The sequence below is a fragment of the Diceros bicornis genome, chromosome 13 (genome assembly GCF_020826845.1).
Source record: "Diceros bicornis minor isolate mBicDic1 chromosome 13, mDicBic1.mat.cur, whole genome shotgun sequence".
NCBI lineage: Eukaryota > Metazoa > Chordata > Mammalia > Perissodactyla > Rhinocerotidae > Diceros > Diceros bicornis.
In genome coordinates this window covers 34,658,084-34,675,495 of record NC_080752.1, presented here as the reverse complement: position 1 = coordinate 34,675,495, position 17,412 = coordinate 34,658,084, and the positions used below count along the sequence as shown (strand labels likewise).

The 17,412-nt window shown below is 53.2% G+C and overlaps 1 protein-coding gene across 1 annotated transcript in view; it reads right to left on the bottom strand.

Moving 5' to 3' along the window:
* The window catches only part of PADI3 (peptidyl arginine deiminase 3), a 31,838-nt gene extending 15,223 nt beyond the window's left edge, over window positions 1-16,615 (bottom strand). The window contains exons 1-5 of the mRNA XM_058553024.1: window positions 16,524-16,615; window positions 7,456-7,636; window positions 5,025-5,097; window positions 1,323-1,384; window positions 217-334 (exon numbers count right to left, since the gene is read on the bottom strand). Of these exons, the coding sequence (XP_058409007.1) occupies window positions 217-334; window positions 1,323-1,384; window positions 5,025-5,097; window positions 7,456-7,636; window positions 16,524-16,615 (526 nt within the window). The remainder of the gene's footprint in view (window positions 1-216; window positions 335-1,322; window positions 1,385-5,024; window positions 5,098-7,455; window positions 7,637-16,523) is intronic.
* Between the last annotated feature and the right edge of the window lie 797 nt (window positions 16,616-17,412).

The following is a 17,412-nucleotide window of genomic DNA, read 5'->3' as shown; positions in this document are numbered from 1 at the left end:
GAGAAGAAGGTGAGTTAGCTCATTTCCAGAGTTCTGCCCTGGCATGGAGTGCCTGCTGGCACTGGGGCAGCTGCCAGCCTGAGGCAGGTTTTGAGGAACATCAATGTGTGTCTGGGAGCTGGAAGTTTGGCCCTGAGCCGCCCCGTGGGTTGGAATCCTTGAGGGGTAGCTGAGCAGTGACACCAAGGGACACGGGCTGCCCTGGCCCCACCTCACCTTGCAGGCAGTGCACGTGCTGGTCACAGTTGTCCTGGTCATCACAGTTCAGATTGTCCCTGTCACAGTTCACCAGCAGGATGGCTCCATACCCACCAGGCCCCCAGACCCACTGCCGCTGCCAAGGGCAAAGCGTAGCTGGTGATGGGCGCTCGGACCAGACCTGTGCCTCCCTCTGCAGCAACCTCCTGGCCAGACCCCCGACCCCGTCTCTTCCTCTTCGCCCCACCCTAGAGGACAGGTCCACTCTCATTGAAGCACCTCCTGTGTGAGAGTTGGCAATGGCTCCCTATTGCCCACCTCATCAAGTCCAAACTACGCAGTTGTCTTTCTTAGCCGTCTGTGATGTGTCTCCAGCCAACGTCCTCCTTCTCAACAGGCAACTGCCTGATTCTAAGATCCGTTCCTCCCTCCAGGCCTTGGCTCCTGCTGTTCCCTCCGCCTGGAATGCCCTCCCTCTTGCACTGCTTTAGAGCCCAGCTCAAGTGGACTTCACGGGAAGTCTTCCTCGCTCATGCAGCCCACCTTCTCTGAACTCCCAATGCATTAAGCGCCACCACAATTCAGCCGAAAGTTCTTTGACAGTTTCATACTTGGTAGATTTCCCGTTTCACCTAGATCAGGAGGTTGGCACACTACGGCCCGCAGGCCAAAGCCGGCCCACTGCCTGTTTTGTAAATAAAGTTTTACTGGAACACAGTCACATCCGTTTGTTTCTGTATGACTACAGCTCTTTCACGCGACAACAGCAGAATCAAGTAGTTGCAACGGAGACAGTATGGCTCGCAAAGCCTAAAATATTTACTATCTTGAGTTTACAGAAAAAGTTTGCTGACGCCCGACCTAGCTTCAAAGTCCAGAAGGACTTTTCCCACAAAGCAAGACCTAGCCCAGAGCTGGGCACGTGTGTGCTCAATAATTCTTGGTGAAGATTTTTCTTCCTGTGGAAGAAGATTCCCAGCCATGCCTGGGTCCCGTTTGGCTCCCCTGACCTCGGCATCAGCCGGGAGGCAGGGGATACCTGTCATGGCCTCGCCCCTCTTAACCCAGCCTAGAGCAGCTCCCAACTCCCCGCCCCTTTCCGGGCCCAGGCAGAGAGGCCCTACCTTGTCAACGAAGCTCCTGTTCTGCCTGCCTTCACAGTTCAGGTCGCAATCCAGAGCAATGTCTGCAAGGGGCGGGGACAGGGTATGCAACCTCAGGGTGCCCAGGAGCCCAGCACAGGCCCCTGGCCCCCACATTTTAGCTTAGCTCTCAGGGCCCATCTGGGGCTGGGCAGATGGAAGTCATTTCCAAGAAGACACTGCCCAGAGGTGGGGGCACCTGGAGCCTCCCTCCTTGGGCTGGGGAAAGAGGCCTAGGAGAGAAGCAGGGTCAGACCAAAGGCCCAGGTCAAATGCTGCCCCCTCCAGGAAGCCTTCCCTGACCTCTCCTTCTTCTGCATTCATATAGCCCTCACCGGCTGGGGCACGTCCTGCGCTGAGCCCAGGTCGCCCTGGACATTCTTGCTCTGGATGAAGCTGCCTCATCTCCTCGGGATGGGCAGAGAGCCTGGACTTTGGCGTCAGACAGACGTGGATATGAATCTGGATTCTGGTACCTACTGCCTGTGTGGCCTCTCTGAGCCCCAGGTTCATCTCACACTCCCCCAATCCCAGCCCCCATCCCACCTTCTTAACATTTCTCCCTAGAAAGTGGGGGAGATTTTACAACACAAATGGAACATTCAAGGGGGAGAGAGAAAGGAAGAATTTGAAATGATTTTTAAACATGCAAAAAGAATCCCAACCACCATGCAACAAGGGGATGAATCTCACAAACATAAGGCGGGTCAAAAGAGCCCAACCCTAAAGAATCTACGTACAATATGATCCCATCCAGAGAAAATTCAAGAGTGGGCAAAAATAGACTATATTATTTCGGTACGCGTATTCAGGTGATAAAAGCATTTTAAAAAGCAAGGAAATACTATCACAAGATAGTGGTTACCTCTAGGGGAAAAAGAGCGTCATGATCAGAAAGGGGCATGGTGGGGGGGACTCGGAGGTGCTAGTCATGTTCTATTTCTTGACCTGGGTGATGGCTGCTCAAATGTGTGGTTTGTAGCTATTCATTAATGTGTGTGTGTACAAACATATATTTATATATAAAATAAAGCTTTATGCACTTTTCTGTATGTGTATTTTCCCGTGAACAAGAGTGTGTGTGTTCAGTGAAGGGGAGGTGGGGAGATCTCCAACCTCAGTCTTAACTAAAGGAAGGCAAAATAAAGCAACAAAGAGATGCCAACCTCTCAGATTGGCACAGATGGAAAAGGCTGATAAGGCACATTGGTGGCAGGTGTATAAAGTGGTATGGTCTCTTTGGAGAGCTATTTGGCAGTATCTATCAAAATTTAAAACATACATTCTCCATAACCCAGCAGTTCTGCTTCTAAAAATGCCTCCTGCAGAGACAGCATATTCGACTTTCTTGCTAATCGTTCTCCAAGGGCTTGTACCAATGCAAACTCCCACCCAGGATGCAAAGAGCTCCCCGGTTCCGCATCCTTGGCCACACCAAGTTAGTGAAGCATCTTTTTTTTTTTTTTTTTTGTGAGGAGATCAGCCCTGTGCTAACATCCGCCAATCCTCCTCTTTTTTTGCTGAGGAAGACGGCCCTGGGCTAACATCTGTGCCCATCTTCCTCCACTTTATATGGGACGCCGCCACAGCATGGCTTGCCAAGCAGTGCGTCGGTGCGCGCCCGGGATCCGAACCAGCGAACCCCGGGCCACCGCAGCGGAGCGCGCACACTTAACCGCTTGCGCCACCGGGCCGGCCCCAGTGAAGCATCTTTTCATTGGGTTCTGATCATTGGGGCTTTCTCTTCTACAAATTGCTCGTTCATATTTTCTGTCCATTTCTGCTCATCTTTTTAAATTGATTGTAGTTCTCCACAGTCTACATGTACCAAGTCAGCCAGGGGCCGGCCCCGTGGCTTAGCGGTTAAGTGCGCGCGCTCCGCTACTGGCAGCCCGGGTTCGGATCCCGGGCGTGCACCGATGCACTGCTTGTCCGGACATGCTGAGGCCACGTCCCACATACAGCAACTAGAAGGATGTGCAACTATGACACAACTATCTACTGGGGCTTTGGGGGGAAAAAAAAATGGAGGAGGATTGGCAATAGATGTTAACTCAGAGCCAGTCTTTCTCAGCAAATAGAGGAGGATTAGCATGGATGTTAGCTCAGGGCTGATCTTCCTCAAAAAAAAAAAAAAAGTCAGCCATATGTATTGCAAATTTCTTCTCCCAGTTCAGAGTGTGACTTTTTACTTGTCCTCTGTCATAGAGAAGTTTTAAATTTTAATTCAGTCTCATTTATCAATCTTTCCCTCTATGGTCTGTGCTTTTGTTTTGCCTGGTTAAAGAAAACCTTGACTACTTTGAGGTTGCAAAGATATTCTCTTCTAAAAGCTTTAAAATCTTGATATTCACTTTAAGATTTTTAACCCATCTGAAGTATATTTTTGAGTGTGGTAGGAGGTAGGGCTCCAAGTTCTTTGATTCTCACATGATAACAACATGAGCGTGGGTCTATGTCTGGGTTCTCTATTTGTTCCATTAGTCTATACTTAATCCTGTGCCAATTTCTCACTGCCTCAGGTATTGTTTGAAAAAAGTCTTGATATCCGGTACCATGAGTCCCTCCACCTTGTTCTTCCTCAACAGTGTCTTGGCCATTGGCCTTTGTTCTTCCATAGAAGTTTTAGGATCAGCTCTATAAAGTTCTATTAAGAAGCCATGTTGGGATTTTGATAGGAACATCGTTGAGTTTAGACTGATACTGTCCAGAGTTCATGGATCTCTGTTCTGGCTTTGTGTTTCTTTCACTCTTTTTTCCTCTTTGTGTTTCAGTTTGGGTAACTTCTGTTGCCCTATCTTCAAGTTCACCGATTCTTTCTTCAGCTGTATCAAGACTATCTATAGGGCCGGCCCCATGGCTTAGCGGTTAAGTGCGTACGCTCCACCGCTGGCAGCCCAGGTTCGGATCCCCGGGCGCGCACCGACGCACCGCTTCTCCGGCTGTGATGAGGCCGTGTCCCACATACAGCAACTAGAAGGATGTGCAGCTATGACATACAACTATCTACTGGGGCTTTGGGGGAAAAAATAAATAAATAAATAAAATTACAAAAAAAAAAAAAAAAGACTATCTATAAACCCATCAAAAGCCGTTTTCATCTCTGTTACCATTTTTATTTCTAGCATTTCCAATTGACTCTTTCCTATAGTTTTCATCTCTCTGTGAAATTCCCCATCTGTTCATACACGTTATCCATCTTTTCCTCTAGAGCCTTTAATGTATTAGTCACGGTTACTTTACATTTCCTGTCTAATAGTTCCAACATCTGAGTCATCTTGCATGGAGGTTATATATCAATTTGTGGAGAATTGGCAGAAAAAATTTAAGTTGGAAAAAGCAAGGTTCAATTCCAAGTCTGTACATGCTTCAATTTGCTTATAAAAAGGGAGAATATACAGGTGTGCATGTGTCTACTTATATAAGCACGGCATGTCTCCGGGCTAGAAGGATGCTGGGCATGGGGAACTGGAAGTCTTGGGTTGGAGGGAATGAAGTTTACCTTTCAACGTATACTCTTGGTACTGTTTGAATTTTTAAAATGTGCACTTCTTACTTTAATTTCAGACATAAAACTAGTTGATTTTTATGAAAAGACCCCCATTCAGTGTCATTCTCAACCACTCCCGACCTGGCCCTTGGCCAAGGCCCCTTGGCCACAGCCTCAGCATGGCCCCAACTTACCCACACAGGTGAGGTAGAGCACGGCGTAGGCCAGGGGCAAGGGCTCACGGCTGGAGTGGTATGAAATCTGAACCTGTAGAGAGACGGGCCCAGGGTCATGCCGGCTAAAGCCAAGGGCCCCCCACCCCAAAAGACAGGTCTTGGGAGACCTGGCAAGGAGGGGAGGAGATCTCAGGAACCTCTGTGCACTAGAGTTGAGTTTATCAACTCAGCTCTTCCTTTAGCCTTCTCTGTGCCATTTATTTTTCCATGCCTCAGTTGGCCCATCTGTAAAATGGGAACCATCTGTGAGGGATTCCATGGAGAGCTGGGTCCCAGTGCTGCCAGCGACTACTGTGTGATTTTGACAAGTCCCTGCTCCCCTTTGGGTCTTGGTTTTGCCATTTGTAAAATGAGGAGTTCGGACTGGGCAGGGTTTAGGGACACTGTCTCATCTGTGGAATTCAGACAGGCCTGGACTTGAGCCCAGTAGCTCTGGGTTCTGTGACCTTGGCCAAGACCCTTCACTTTTCTGATCTGCCTCAGTTTCCTCATCTGCAAAACAGGGACCATACAAGTCCCTACCTCAGAGGATTGTGTGCAGCTTAGAAATAATATATGTAAAAGACCGACCCCATAGGATGTGCCCATGAAATACCAGCTACTGTGACTGGTGGGCAGGTGGCATCGTATAAGGGCTCAGATTGTGGATCCACCACATGTGAATATCCTGGGAAAAGTTACTGTCCTCTCTGGACCTCAATTTGCTCAGCTGTAAAGTGGGGATAATAATAGTTCCTACCCCGTGGGATTGATTATGGACTGTGAGAATTCAACAAGGAACCCACGTGACATGCTCAGTATCTTACCTGGCCCACAGCAAGCACCCAATAACTGTCAAAGGTGAGGCTAAAAATGGGTGATGACAAAGCAGTTTGAGGCAGACACATCAAAGCCCCCTTCAACCCTCGGCTCTCCGCTTGGACACTCCCTCCTGATGTGGGTCCCTCAGCTCTCCGGCTCTGATGTCCTCATCTCAGCCAGAAGGTTCAGGACTTTACAGACGCCACTCACCCTTCAGTCCCGGGAGCCCCTAAATTCTACAGTTACTGACCCCCATGTGTCAGGCCCCAGCAATGATGCTCACCTCAGACACAATTACCTGGATCCTGGCCAAAGGTGAGGGGAGGGAAGAGGGGGACACTTGGACCCTCCTCAATCCTCGCCATCCTTAGGGCCAAGGAAGTCAGGGTGGGGAGGCACCCACACTCCAGCTCGGCAGGGAACCCAGGAGGGGCCCCTCGCAGGCTGGTTGGTCCTCTTGCCCTGACCTGGGGCCTCCGTCCTCGCCCTCACCAACTCTGCTGCTCACTAGATCATGTGATTTCACGTAAGCCATGCCCCTTCTCGGTCTCAGTGTCCCTGTCTGTAAAATGGGTTCACTGAGGCCTGCCCCACCTGCCTCGCAGAGCTCAGTGGAGGCTCAATTCAGATACATGGATGGGAACAGAGGTGGGCGTGATGGAGGGAACCTGCCCCCAGCGTCAGGCAGGTCTGTGTTGAATTCTAGCTCTCCTACCAATTAGCTATGTGGCCCCAGGACAGTTACTCTGAACCTTGGTGGCCCACTGGTGAAATGGGGATCAGACCCTGGCTCTCAGGACTGTCGTGAGGGCTGGCTGAAGGCACGGCTGCTCAGTGCCTGGCACGTGGTCAGCACTCCTTACAGGGCCAGTTTCCCGAAACATCGCTCCTGACGTGGAGTGGGAACCTGCCAAGTCCTGGTTCCCATCAGCCCTTTAAGAGGGCATCACCTGCGCCAAGCTCAAAGGCCACCCCGTTTCTCCCACTTTTTAAATGTCCCCTGCCCTGAGGCCAGAGCACTGCCTGCAGCTGGGGCTTGTACAACTCACCCTTGCTAGCTGAATGGGCAGAGAGAGGAGAGGAGGGGAGTCGTCGAGCCTCTGAGAAGCGAATGAGGACAGGAGGAGAGTGGATTAGGGGAAGGCGAGGCACCTTGCGGAAGGGGGTCTCCCCAGGCAGCGGTGTCCCTCCCCCGTCCCTGCTTTCTCTCCTACATTCAGAGTGGCAGAGATCACCTAATCAACCCTCAGCCTACAGATGGGGAAACTGAGGCCCAACAGAAGAACTGGGACAACTCCTCCCTTCACAAAGGGTCTTGGGAAGTAAGAGAAGAAGCAAACGCTGGCTCATGTTCCCCTCACATCAACACTAGGAGGAAGATGCTATGATATCCTCATTTTACAGATGGGGAAACTGAGGCCCAGGGGTGATGTGAGGTGGCAGAGGACGCGCAGTTTGAGTTTGTAAGTTGCAGAGCTGGCTGGCTCCAGGGCCAGGCACTTACCCACCGTGCCACCCTGTACTCTGGGGAAAGAGAGGGCGCTGGGGCTGCCTCCCCACCCGCCCCCAGACCAGGGGACCCGCTCACATGACTGTCGTTGAGGTCATTGCTGGGAGAGTTCATGACCACGATGATCTCCAACCCTGCATCAAAGCGCCACCACCTGGTGTCGGCGCGCTCCCGGCCCCTCTCCACACTGGGAGAGATGTAGACGTCCACACCGGGGGTCCCATAGACCTCGAACATCTCTGTGCCCTCAGGTAGTGACCTGGGAAGAACAGGGAGCCGTGGAAGGTGCTACAGGGGGCAGCCCTTGTTCAGATGCTCGAGCTTTGGCTCAAACTCTTGCTTCCTCCAGGAAGCCTTCCCTGACCACCCAGGCCTCTCCGATCCTCACAGTAAGCTCCTGGGAGTCAAATCTGGACCCCACACAAATGTATACACATTCTCATATTCCAAGGCTCTGTGTTCATTGACATTTCCCTTGTGAGTTTCTTTACCTCCCAACAGAACTGCAAGCTCCTTGGAAGTCAGGACCAGTGTGTGTTTTATTCTCCCCTCCACACACACACTGTGCAGAGCTGGGCACAAAGAGCTCAGTCAACACCAGCCAGTAGCAAGCGAGTGGACCCCCGTGCAGTTGTGAGACTCTGGCTCACCCAGTTCTCACCCCACAAGTCCCACTGCATCCCTCCTCAGCAGGTGATAAGATGTCCTTGGGGTCTTCCCTAGGGAAGGGTATTAAATTTTGTTGAGTGACCACTATGTGGCACCTTAACGTTTACCGGCTTCTTTTATTCTTACAAGTCTGCAAAGTAAGCGCTATCATCTCCATCTGACAGGTGAGAAACTGAGGCTCAGAGGGGTCAAGTAACTAGCCTGAGGTCACGCAGCAACAAATGGCACAGCCAGGTTTGCACTTGGGTCTCTGACACGGAGCCTGTGCTTTCCCACAGCACTGCAGCGTCACCTGGGAAACTTGGCCAGATTCAGCCAAACAACCAGGCGTTATTAAAGGGTTAAAGAGTCTGCGATGTCCACTAATTATTAGTGAAATGCAAGTCAAAACTACAATGAGATATCACCTTACACCCGTCAGAATGGCTATAATTAACAAGGCAAAAAATAGCAAAGGTTGGAGAGGATGTGGAGAAAAGGGAACTCCCATACACTGCTGGTGGGAGGGCAAACTGGTGCAGCCTCTATGGAAAATAGTACGGAGATCCCTCAAAAAATTAAGAATAGAAATATCATAAGATCCAGCTATCCCACTGCTGGGTATTTATCCAAAGAACACGAAATCAACAATACAAAGAGACTCGTGCACCCCTATGTTCACTGCAGCATTATTCACAATAGCCAAGCTGTGGAAGCAACCCAAGCGCCCATCGACTGATGACTGGATAAAGAAGATGTGGTACAGACAGTGACAGGACTGGGATCCAAACCCAGGCCTTCTGGCTCCTGAGTCCACGTTCTTACCCACCACTTTTCCAAGAGAAATAACAACAATAATCACAGCCCCTGAGGCCCCCATCCCCTGCACACTTACCCTGGCAGGCCTGGCTAAGCCTTTCTGAACATCGGCTCATCTAATCCTCACTGCAGCCCCAGGAGGAGGGGATTATTACTCCCGTTTACATGTGGGGAAACTGAGGCTCAGGAGGGCAAGAGACTTCCCCAAGGTTGCACAGCTGGCCATCCCACCCAGGCCCGTTCCATTCCCACCTCCGCATGGAGGAGAGCAGACTGCCCCCCAAACACCCTCTTCAGTCCTCCCCCAGCGTGATTCTGATACTTCGCAAAGTGGCTTTTTTATAAAAAGAGAAATAAACCCAGCCCCAGCTCCCCTCCCTCAGGCAGGTCCCACTCAGTGCACAGCTCTCCAGGCGTCCTCACCAGGGAGGGGCCGACACACCTGTTTCTCCGCCCAAGCAGGGCTGCCCGATGTAGCAAATAAAAGCGAAGAACACCCAGTTGGACTCGAATTTCAGATAAGCAACAAATAATTATTTTAGTCTAAGTATGCCCTATACAATATTTGGGATATACTTATACAAAAAATTATTGTTTATCTAGATTCACATTTAACTAGGCATCCTGGATTTTATCTGGCAGCCCTACTCCCGAAGCTGTAATTTCCAGGGCTGGTGGTGCCCTCTGTCCTATTGTCCCTGGGTGTGTGGGCCAGCCCATCGGGGACATGGGGAACCTGGATAGAGAGGCATGGGGACACACAAAGAGACCTGGAGAGACCCAGAGAGATGGAGAGCCAGGAGGACAGAGACATATGGAGACAGACCGGTATGAAGGGCCCCCCTCATACTCAGGAGCGCCCTCAGCTCCACTCCCCGAGGCACCAGGCCTCCAGCTCCCCAGGAAGCCTGTAAACTTTCTGTGAAACCCACCCCCACCCCTAAGCTGCCCCTTGGGCCCCAGGCGTCCACCAGCTAGAGCTGAGCACCCTGCGGTCCTTCTGGTATGAAAGCCCCACCCAGCCCCCAGGCCCCAGCCCCTCCCTGTACCTCCCTGGGCTGGGGCCTGTGTGAGGCACTAGGGGAAGCGCCCCTGCCCAGGATGACCCGCAGAAGCCCGCAGCTCCAGTGGCACCAGCACCAGAGTCAGGCATCAGGTTCCAGACCCGGCTGGGTGGCACGTCAGCCAGGTGACCTTGAATAAAGCATCCAGTCTCCTGGGCTCAGTAACCTCGCCTGTAAAGTGGGATAATGACACCAGCTTGGCCACCCTCCCGGCCATCGTGAGGCTCAAATGCAATAATAGATAGGAAAGCCTTAGAAAACCGGCCGCCCAGGACGGGGGGGGGAAGGGTTATTAAGGTAAATTAGGGCGCAGGAAATGGGTGGATGGAGGCAGGTTGAGAGGGTGGCCTGGGGTGTCCAGGGAAGGCTTCCCGGAGGAAGGCAGGTGAACCCAGGACAAGGGGGAGACACATCTGAGGGGGAGGCGTTTCTACCGTGGAGCCTTACAAGGTCAAGTGCAAACTCATTTCACCCCTGTGTAATGGGGAGCCAGCGATGGTTCTTGATCAGGAGAGGCGACATGATGGAGCTGTGGCGAGGTGGTTAGCCTGTGGACACTGGGCCCAGGCAGCCTGGGTTCAGATCCCAGCCCCGGCACTCACTAGATGTGTGACCTTGAGGGAGAGACTTGGCCTCCCTCTGCCTCAGTTTCTGTGTCTATAAAGTGGGGATGATGGAAGATGAAAGGAGTGGGTGTGTGTAAACGCTCAGGATGGGCGAAAGTCAGAGGCACCTGAACCCCTGCCCTCATTTCACTGCTGGGGAAACTGAGGCCCGGAAGAGAAGGGACTAGACTCCCAGTTTGGTGCACATGCCCTGTCATGGAAGCTATGTGTTCAGAAGAGCAAAGGGGTGGCTTCTGGGAGGAGAGCCTGCGTCAGGTACGGGAGGATCTGGATTTCCCATTTTCTGGAGGACAGAGGAAGTGGCCGGCGCCTCACCTGGATGAAGTTCTTCCTCCAGCCAGGCCGCCTCCAGCTGCCAGCGTGCTGCTCTAGACACCACAGCCCAGCCCTGGGCAGGGGCGCATGTGCCTTGGGGCCTCAGGCTCTCCCCAGCTGAGGCTGTCCACATGCAGGCCAGTCCAAGACCCTCCTCGGCACCGAGACCTCCCAACCAGCCGAGGGCCCAACTGCTCCAGTGGCCGGGCCAGCCTAGGAGGTGGCGAATGGCGGTCATACGTGGTGGGGTGACCAACAGTTCTGGTTTACAGGGCCTGAGGGGTTACCTGGGTGCAGGACTTGCAGTGCTAAATCCTGGAAGGTCTTGGGCAAACCAGGACAGCTGGCCACCCTCACAGTGGCCAGCCTCAGACCCACCTGTTGAAAATGCAGATTCCAGAACCAGAGGTGCCACAGGCAGGGCCCTGGAACCCGCATTTTAAACTACACTGAAGCCCAGTGACGTCTGAGAACCACAGGGTGGACTGTCTCAGAAATGCGGGACCATGTCCCCCCAGGCAGCGTGGGGATGACAGCGCAAGCCCACCCCCTCCTAGGGACCAAGACAAGTCAGGTCTTCTCTGGTCAGGAGGAGGATGGTCCAACGGTGATGAAGGCAACTCCCAAAGCCATTTGATGTGGGCACTATTATCCCCAGACGTGGAAACGGAGGCTCAGAGATGACAGGTGACTTGCCCAAAGTCACACAGCTGGTAAATGACAGAGGAGCCAGAGCTCACAGCCAGCTCTGTACCCACTCCCTTGCAAACCCAAACCCATCCTCTCCCTTCCGGAGCTCAGGGCCTCAGCCTCTGGGAGAACAAAACCACACATTTCAGAGGCAAGAAACTGATGGGAAAGCTCCCTGTGGCTGAAAACAGAAAGGCTGACAAGATGACTGTCAAGGTCCCTGCCAAGCTGACCCACGGGTCAGAGGAGACCAGGGCCCAGACCGCCCCAGCTCTGGGTGGCAGTACCAGCTGCCCCGACCCACTCAGCAAGGCTCCCAGATCCCGCCTCTGTCAGCTTCACCAACAGAACCAGCGTCAGGAAATCACTGCTCCTCCTTGAGCCCATGTTCTTCCCGCCTCTGGAAAACAGCAGCCACACAACCCTTTCTCCAAAGCCCAAACAGTCACGAGAGGTGAAGATACATCAGCCTCCCAGGGCCCAGCTCCCTGCAGGGCAGGGCAGGGCGCTTACATCAAATAAGGGGTGGCTGGAGACCGAAGGGCAGCTGCCTTATGAAATCAGGGAGGGGCTCAGAGGCCTCCATGAGCAGAGCTTCAAACCCACTGTTCTCTGCCCACCTCTTCAGGGTACATGTGGGGAAACTGAGGCCCAGGAAGGAGCAGAAATTTGCTCAAGATGACACAGTGAACAGTGACAGAGCTCAGACCAAAACTCAGGGTTCCTGGCCCCAGGTGCCCTGGGCCTTTTCACTCCACTGGACCACCTCTGCTGAGATGGGGTGATGTGAGCTGTTCCCCCTTCCAACCAGGGCAGCGGTTCTCAACCCTGGCTGCATGTTCATCCCCAGCAGATCCTGAACAAACTGCGACGAAGGAGCCACTCAGCAGATCACCGGAGTCAGACTCGGGAGGCGGGGCCCAGGCCTCAATATTTTTTTAAAGGCCCCCAGGTGATTCAAATGTGCAGCCAGGGTTGAGAATCTCTGCACTGGGGAAAAGAGGAGGTGACGGCTCATCGCCAGGCACAGCCCCTTAAGAGACATCTGCTAATGGAAGGAGGGACCCTCATCAAAGGAAGCCGGGTGGCAGTCACCCCCTCAAGACCTGCCCAACGTACCTTAAGGGTGGGACGCCCTGCCTTCTCTCTTTTCCAAGTGCTGCGACTTGGCATTATTCTGCAGTGGGTGAGACGTGCACCCCTAACATCAGGGTGGCCCCTTTCGGAGGCATCTGGGCTGCCATCAGGAAGAGGATCAGGAAGATTCAGCTGCCCTCTGCGTACAAATCAGAGCCCGACACTTTTGGGGCCTCCTGAATGTGGGGGCTACACAGCTGTGCATCCGGGAACACCTGGAACATGGGGGCCCTTAGAGCCAACTCTTCTAGTACAAGGACTCCACAAGCCCCAGCAGGACGCCCGATCCAGATGAGTCTTAGTGCCTCTGTGACTCAGTTTCCCCTTTACCCATAGTGAAATGAAGAGGCAGGTAAGACTTAGTGTTATTATTTGAGACGCCACAGATGTGTCCACTCGACCAGCTGGGGGACTGCTCACCAAGCCCATCTTGAGACAAATCCCAAAGGTGACTGGCTTCGAGGGCCCCCTTAGCTACATGAGCAGTCACAAGCAGACAGACTCCAAGAAGTACTTCCACGCGCTATGGGGACGTCCGCTGGGAGTGGTTCCCGTCCAGTTACCATTCTTACCACCTGGCCAGTGACTGTGCTCCGGGGATGCCCCCACCAGAGGCCATCCTGAGATTTTGACTTTGCCCAAAAAGGAAAGGAGGGAAGGAAGAGCCAAACCAGCTTTCCTTCCCCTCTGAGACTTCGTGCTGAAGTCGATGCTGATGGTCGAACATCGACAAGGCAACGTGGAACAGAGGGAGCCACTCGGGCTTAGGAACTATGAGAGCTGGCTTCACATCCCAGCTGTGCCTCACAGGACAGGACTTGTCAGACCACACCCCTCTGAGCCTCCACTCTTGCATCTGTGAAGTGGAGACTGTGGTCTCTGCCTCGGTTGCAGTGAGGAGTAGGTGGGACCCCAGACGCCCAGTGCGTGGCTCAGCACACCATGTGTTACCCTTCCTTCCCTTAGCCCCTAAGAATCCCTTAGGAAAGCAAGGCCCCCTACCAGTTCTGGGCCATCTCCAACTCAACGGAAGGCAGGAAGACAGGGTTCAATCCACTGCCACGGACAGAGAGGCTCAATGGACTTGCCTGTGCTCATCCTTCAAGGCTCTGTTGGTGCTTTTCCTCCAGGAAGTCTGCCCTGCCTGCTCAGCTCACCCTAATTTCTCTTCTCTCATCTCCTCCTTCTCCCAGTGTGGTTCAGAGGTTGTTCTCCAGTCATCTTGTGTATGGCAGGTTTGGGGACACTTGAGGTTGTTCACAAAATGAGGACAGAGCCTTAAGATGATGACGATGGTGATAATAATGGTGACAGTTACCATAATTGAATGTTCATCACGTGCCAGGCACCACCCACGTGCTCTGCACACACACTCTCATTCAATCCTCCCAATAGCTCTTTGGTGTAAAGGCCAAACTGTTTGGGTTGCATCCTGGCTCTGCCACTCACTGGCTGTGTGACATGGAACAAATTACTTAACCTCTGTGCCTCAGTTTCCTCATCTATAAAATGGGGATGATGATAGCACTCGTCTTATAGAATGGTTGTAAGAATCAGTTAACATATGTGAAGTGCTTAGGGCAGTGGCTGGTACGGAGCAGGCTCTAAGGACCATGGCTGATATTGTTATTATTACTATCTCCATTCTACAGATGAAGAAACAGAGACGAGAGAGGTTAAACGACTTTCCCAAGGTCAGACAGCTGCTAAGTCGCAGAGCCAGGACTGCTCAACCACACCCACTGCCCTTTCTCTGTTGGCCCCCAGTCTAAGCACCCAGAATTGCTAAATTATGGCATCTCCCAGCCGGAAGAGACCTTAGAGCTACCAGTCCCTCTCCCCTCACAAGGCAGGAGTCCTTCCCGCAGCCCCTCTGCTAGGACTGCAGGACAGGGGTCTCAGAGGGCAGGGACCAGGCCTGCGTGTTCACCTTTGTGTCCCCATGCCCGGCATACACTAGACCCCAAAGCAATACTTGATGAATGTGTGAATGAACGAACTAGGCGCTCTCCCCCAGTCCCACAGTGGTCTGGTCATCCGAGCCTAAGAACCCCTTGTTTGAAGGTGCGAGAGGCTCTACCTCCCACCCTGTGTCCCACCCACAGCCTGCTCTGCGAACCCCAACGTGGCTCATCCACTCACGTTACCCCACGATGCCGCTGCCTTTGCCTCTCATGGTCCCAACCCGTCCTTCATCCCTCAATGAAGCTCTGCAGGGCAGGAGCCAGCCCCAGACTTCCTGGGACAGGTCAAACTGCAGACACATCTGCCCAACGGTCACAAGGCAGCCAGGGCAGGTGAGTCACCCCCATGGGCACACAGCACTGGAGGAGGCGGTGGCACCAGACAGCATGGTACCCCTCCTCCCTCATCACCCCTCCTGGCACAGCCTCCGTGGCTACCCGCTCCTTCAGGAGCCACTGAATCCCCTTCCTACTCCTCACTGCCCACCCACCATCAACCAGGCTTTAGCTCCTGGTACCTAGCTGGGCTGGCCTTCTCCAGACTTGGTTCTCTCTCATGACCAGCTCCTCACCCCCTCATACCTAATGCCCTGGGATTGACCCCATCTCTGCTTCTAAGTTCACTCCAATTTTTAAAGGTTTAGTCTGGGACACTGCTTCTCAGCTGGGAGTGATCTTTGCCCTCCAGGGCACATCTGGCAATGTCTAGAGACAGTTTTGGTTGTGACAAGTGGGGGGTGTGCTATTGGCATCTAGTGAGTAGAAGCCAAGGCCGCTGCTCGGCATCTCACAGTGCACAGGACAGCCCAGCGACAAGGGATTACCGTGTCAGTAGCGCTGAGGTTGAGAAACCTGGTCTGTGAAGAGGGTGGGAGACCTGCGAGATGGGGACAGTGACACGGTTCTGCCTTCTTCTCTCCCAGTCCCCTGATTACCTGTGTCCCCAGCACAGCCTTGGAGCTGGGACACCTGGAGACTCCTCACAAGGCTAACGCAGCCAGCTCCTTGGTGGTCCCAGAGCCCAGCTCCTGAAACCCTGCCCAAACTCTCCTTTCTTTCCTGGGAGAGAGAGACGGTGGGCCTCTCCTCCAGTCGCCAGCCTTAAGGACATGGCCATGGCACACAGTAGGGGCATAACGCACGGGCGTTGAGTGGCTGGAGGAAACCAGATCCTCGTCAAGGCGGCACGCAGCTAGAAGCATAAGACTCTTGACTGTGGATGGGTTTAAATCCTGGCTTTGCCGCTTAGTAACGGCGCAACTTGAGCAAGTGGCTTGCCCTCTCTGTGTCTTAGTTTCCTCATTTGCCGAACGAAATGAAGCCAATAATAAACTTAGCTCATAGGGTTGTTGTGAAAACTAAATTTGAGAGTTAAAGTTCAAGTGTTAAATTCAAGCTCTTAGAACAGTGCCTGCTCATAGCAAGTGCTACGTAATGATAAGCGATTTTTTAAAAAACGATTGATGCTCCATTTTCAGAGCTCATAGGCTGGGGCCAGGGCTGGGTAGGCAGGTGTACCTCTTCCTATTCTGATGTGCCCCACCAGACCCTCAGCCCAGCCTGCAGGATCCTCTGGACAGAGAAGAGCGCCCAACCCCCTGTGGCGCCAGCCCCTCCAAGCCCCCGCCGGGGCTCAACCACTGCAAACCTCTCTACCCCTTTCAGTCCCCTACACTTCAAGGCCCGGGGCTGCGGTCCTCAAGAAACCGGCCGAGACAGGCGAGGACACAAGCTTCCGTGATTGGCTGCTGTTCCAAGGCCAAGGCTGGGGAGAGGGCAGCCAAGCCAGGCCTGAGCCCTGAGGAAACACCGCACAGCTTGCAGGGAGGGCCCAGGAGGATCAGCACCATGGGCCTGCAAACCCCTAGGCCTCTGGCTCTTACCCATAAATGTCCACAAGGGTCTCCACGCCAGCCACGCATACAGCGCTGGTGGGATGCTCTAGGGACACACGCACGATCCTCTGCAGCGACATACCGACCTCAGACCAGGCTTGGGCCACCAAACCAGACACTCTTCCTCAGGACCCTCGGCATGCGGTTTAAAAGACCCTGGCCCCGCCCCTCCAGCCTGGAGTGCTAGCTCATTGGCTCCAGTCCTGGAAGCCCAGCCCCCTCCCAGAGCCAGGAGCTCAGGATTGGCTGGAAGGAACCCAATATTTGCATACGAACCTGTTGCTCCTAGGGTTCATACGCAAGAGTTAATTTCTCACTCTAAGAGGAGCAAGTCCACACAGGTACCTGGCCAGGGCACCACGGCCTTGAGCGGGTGTGATGTGGGGTACTGATCTGGGCCCCTTCCTCGCTTTCCACACTCATCTTTCTCACCCCCTTTTCTGCATCTTCACGGACGATGTGGTTTAGTGGGGAGCTTCTCTACCCTGCTGGGGAAGCTGGTGAAAATGCAGATTCCCAGGCCCACCCTCCAGTCTGATACAGCGGGTTAGCGGTGCTGCCTGGCATCTGGATTCTTTGCAAGCACCGCAAAGCATTTTGATGCACTTTGAGAAACAGCAGCATTTTTCTTAAGAGCATGGATTTTAGAGGCAGAACTGGGTTTCAGCCCTGCCTCAGCCACGTCCTGGCTGGGTGACTGTGGGCAAGGCGCTTAATTGCTCTGTGCCTCACTTTTCTCATCTGAAAAGTGGTTGTTGTGAGGCTTAAATGGGACAACGTGGGTAGAGCTCTAGTACAGAGCTTGGCACTATTATATTATGGGTGTTTTTCTTGTTACTATTATTAGATGCCAAAAGCCTCTGGAAGGCGTAAGTGA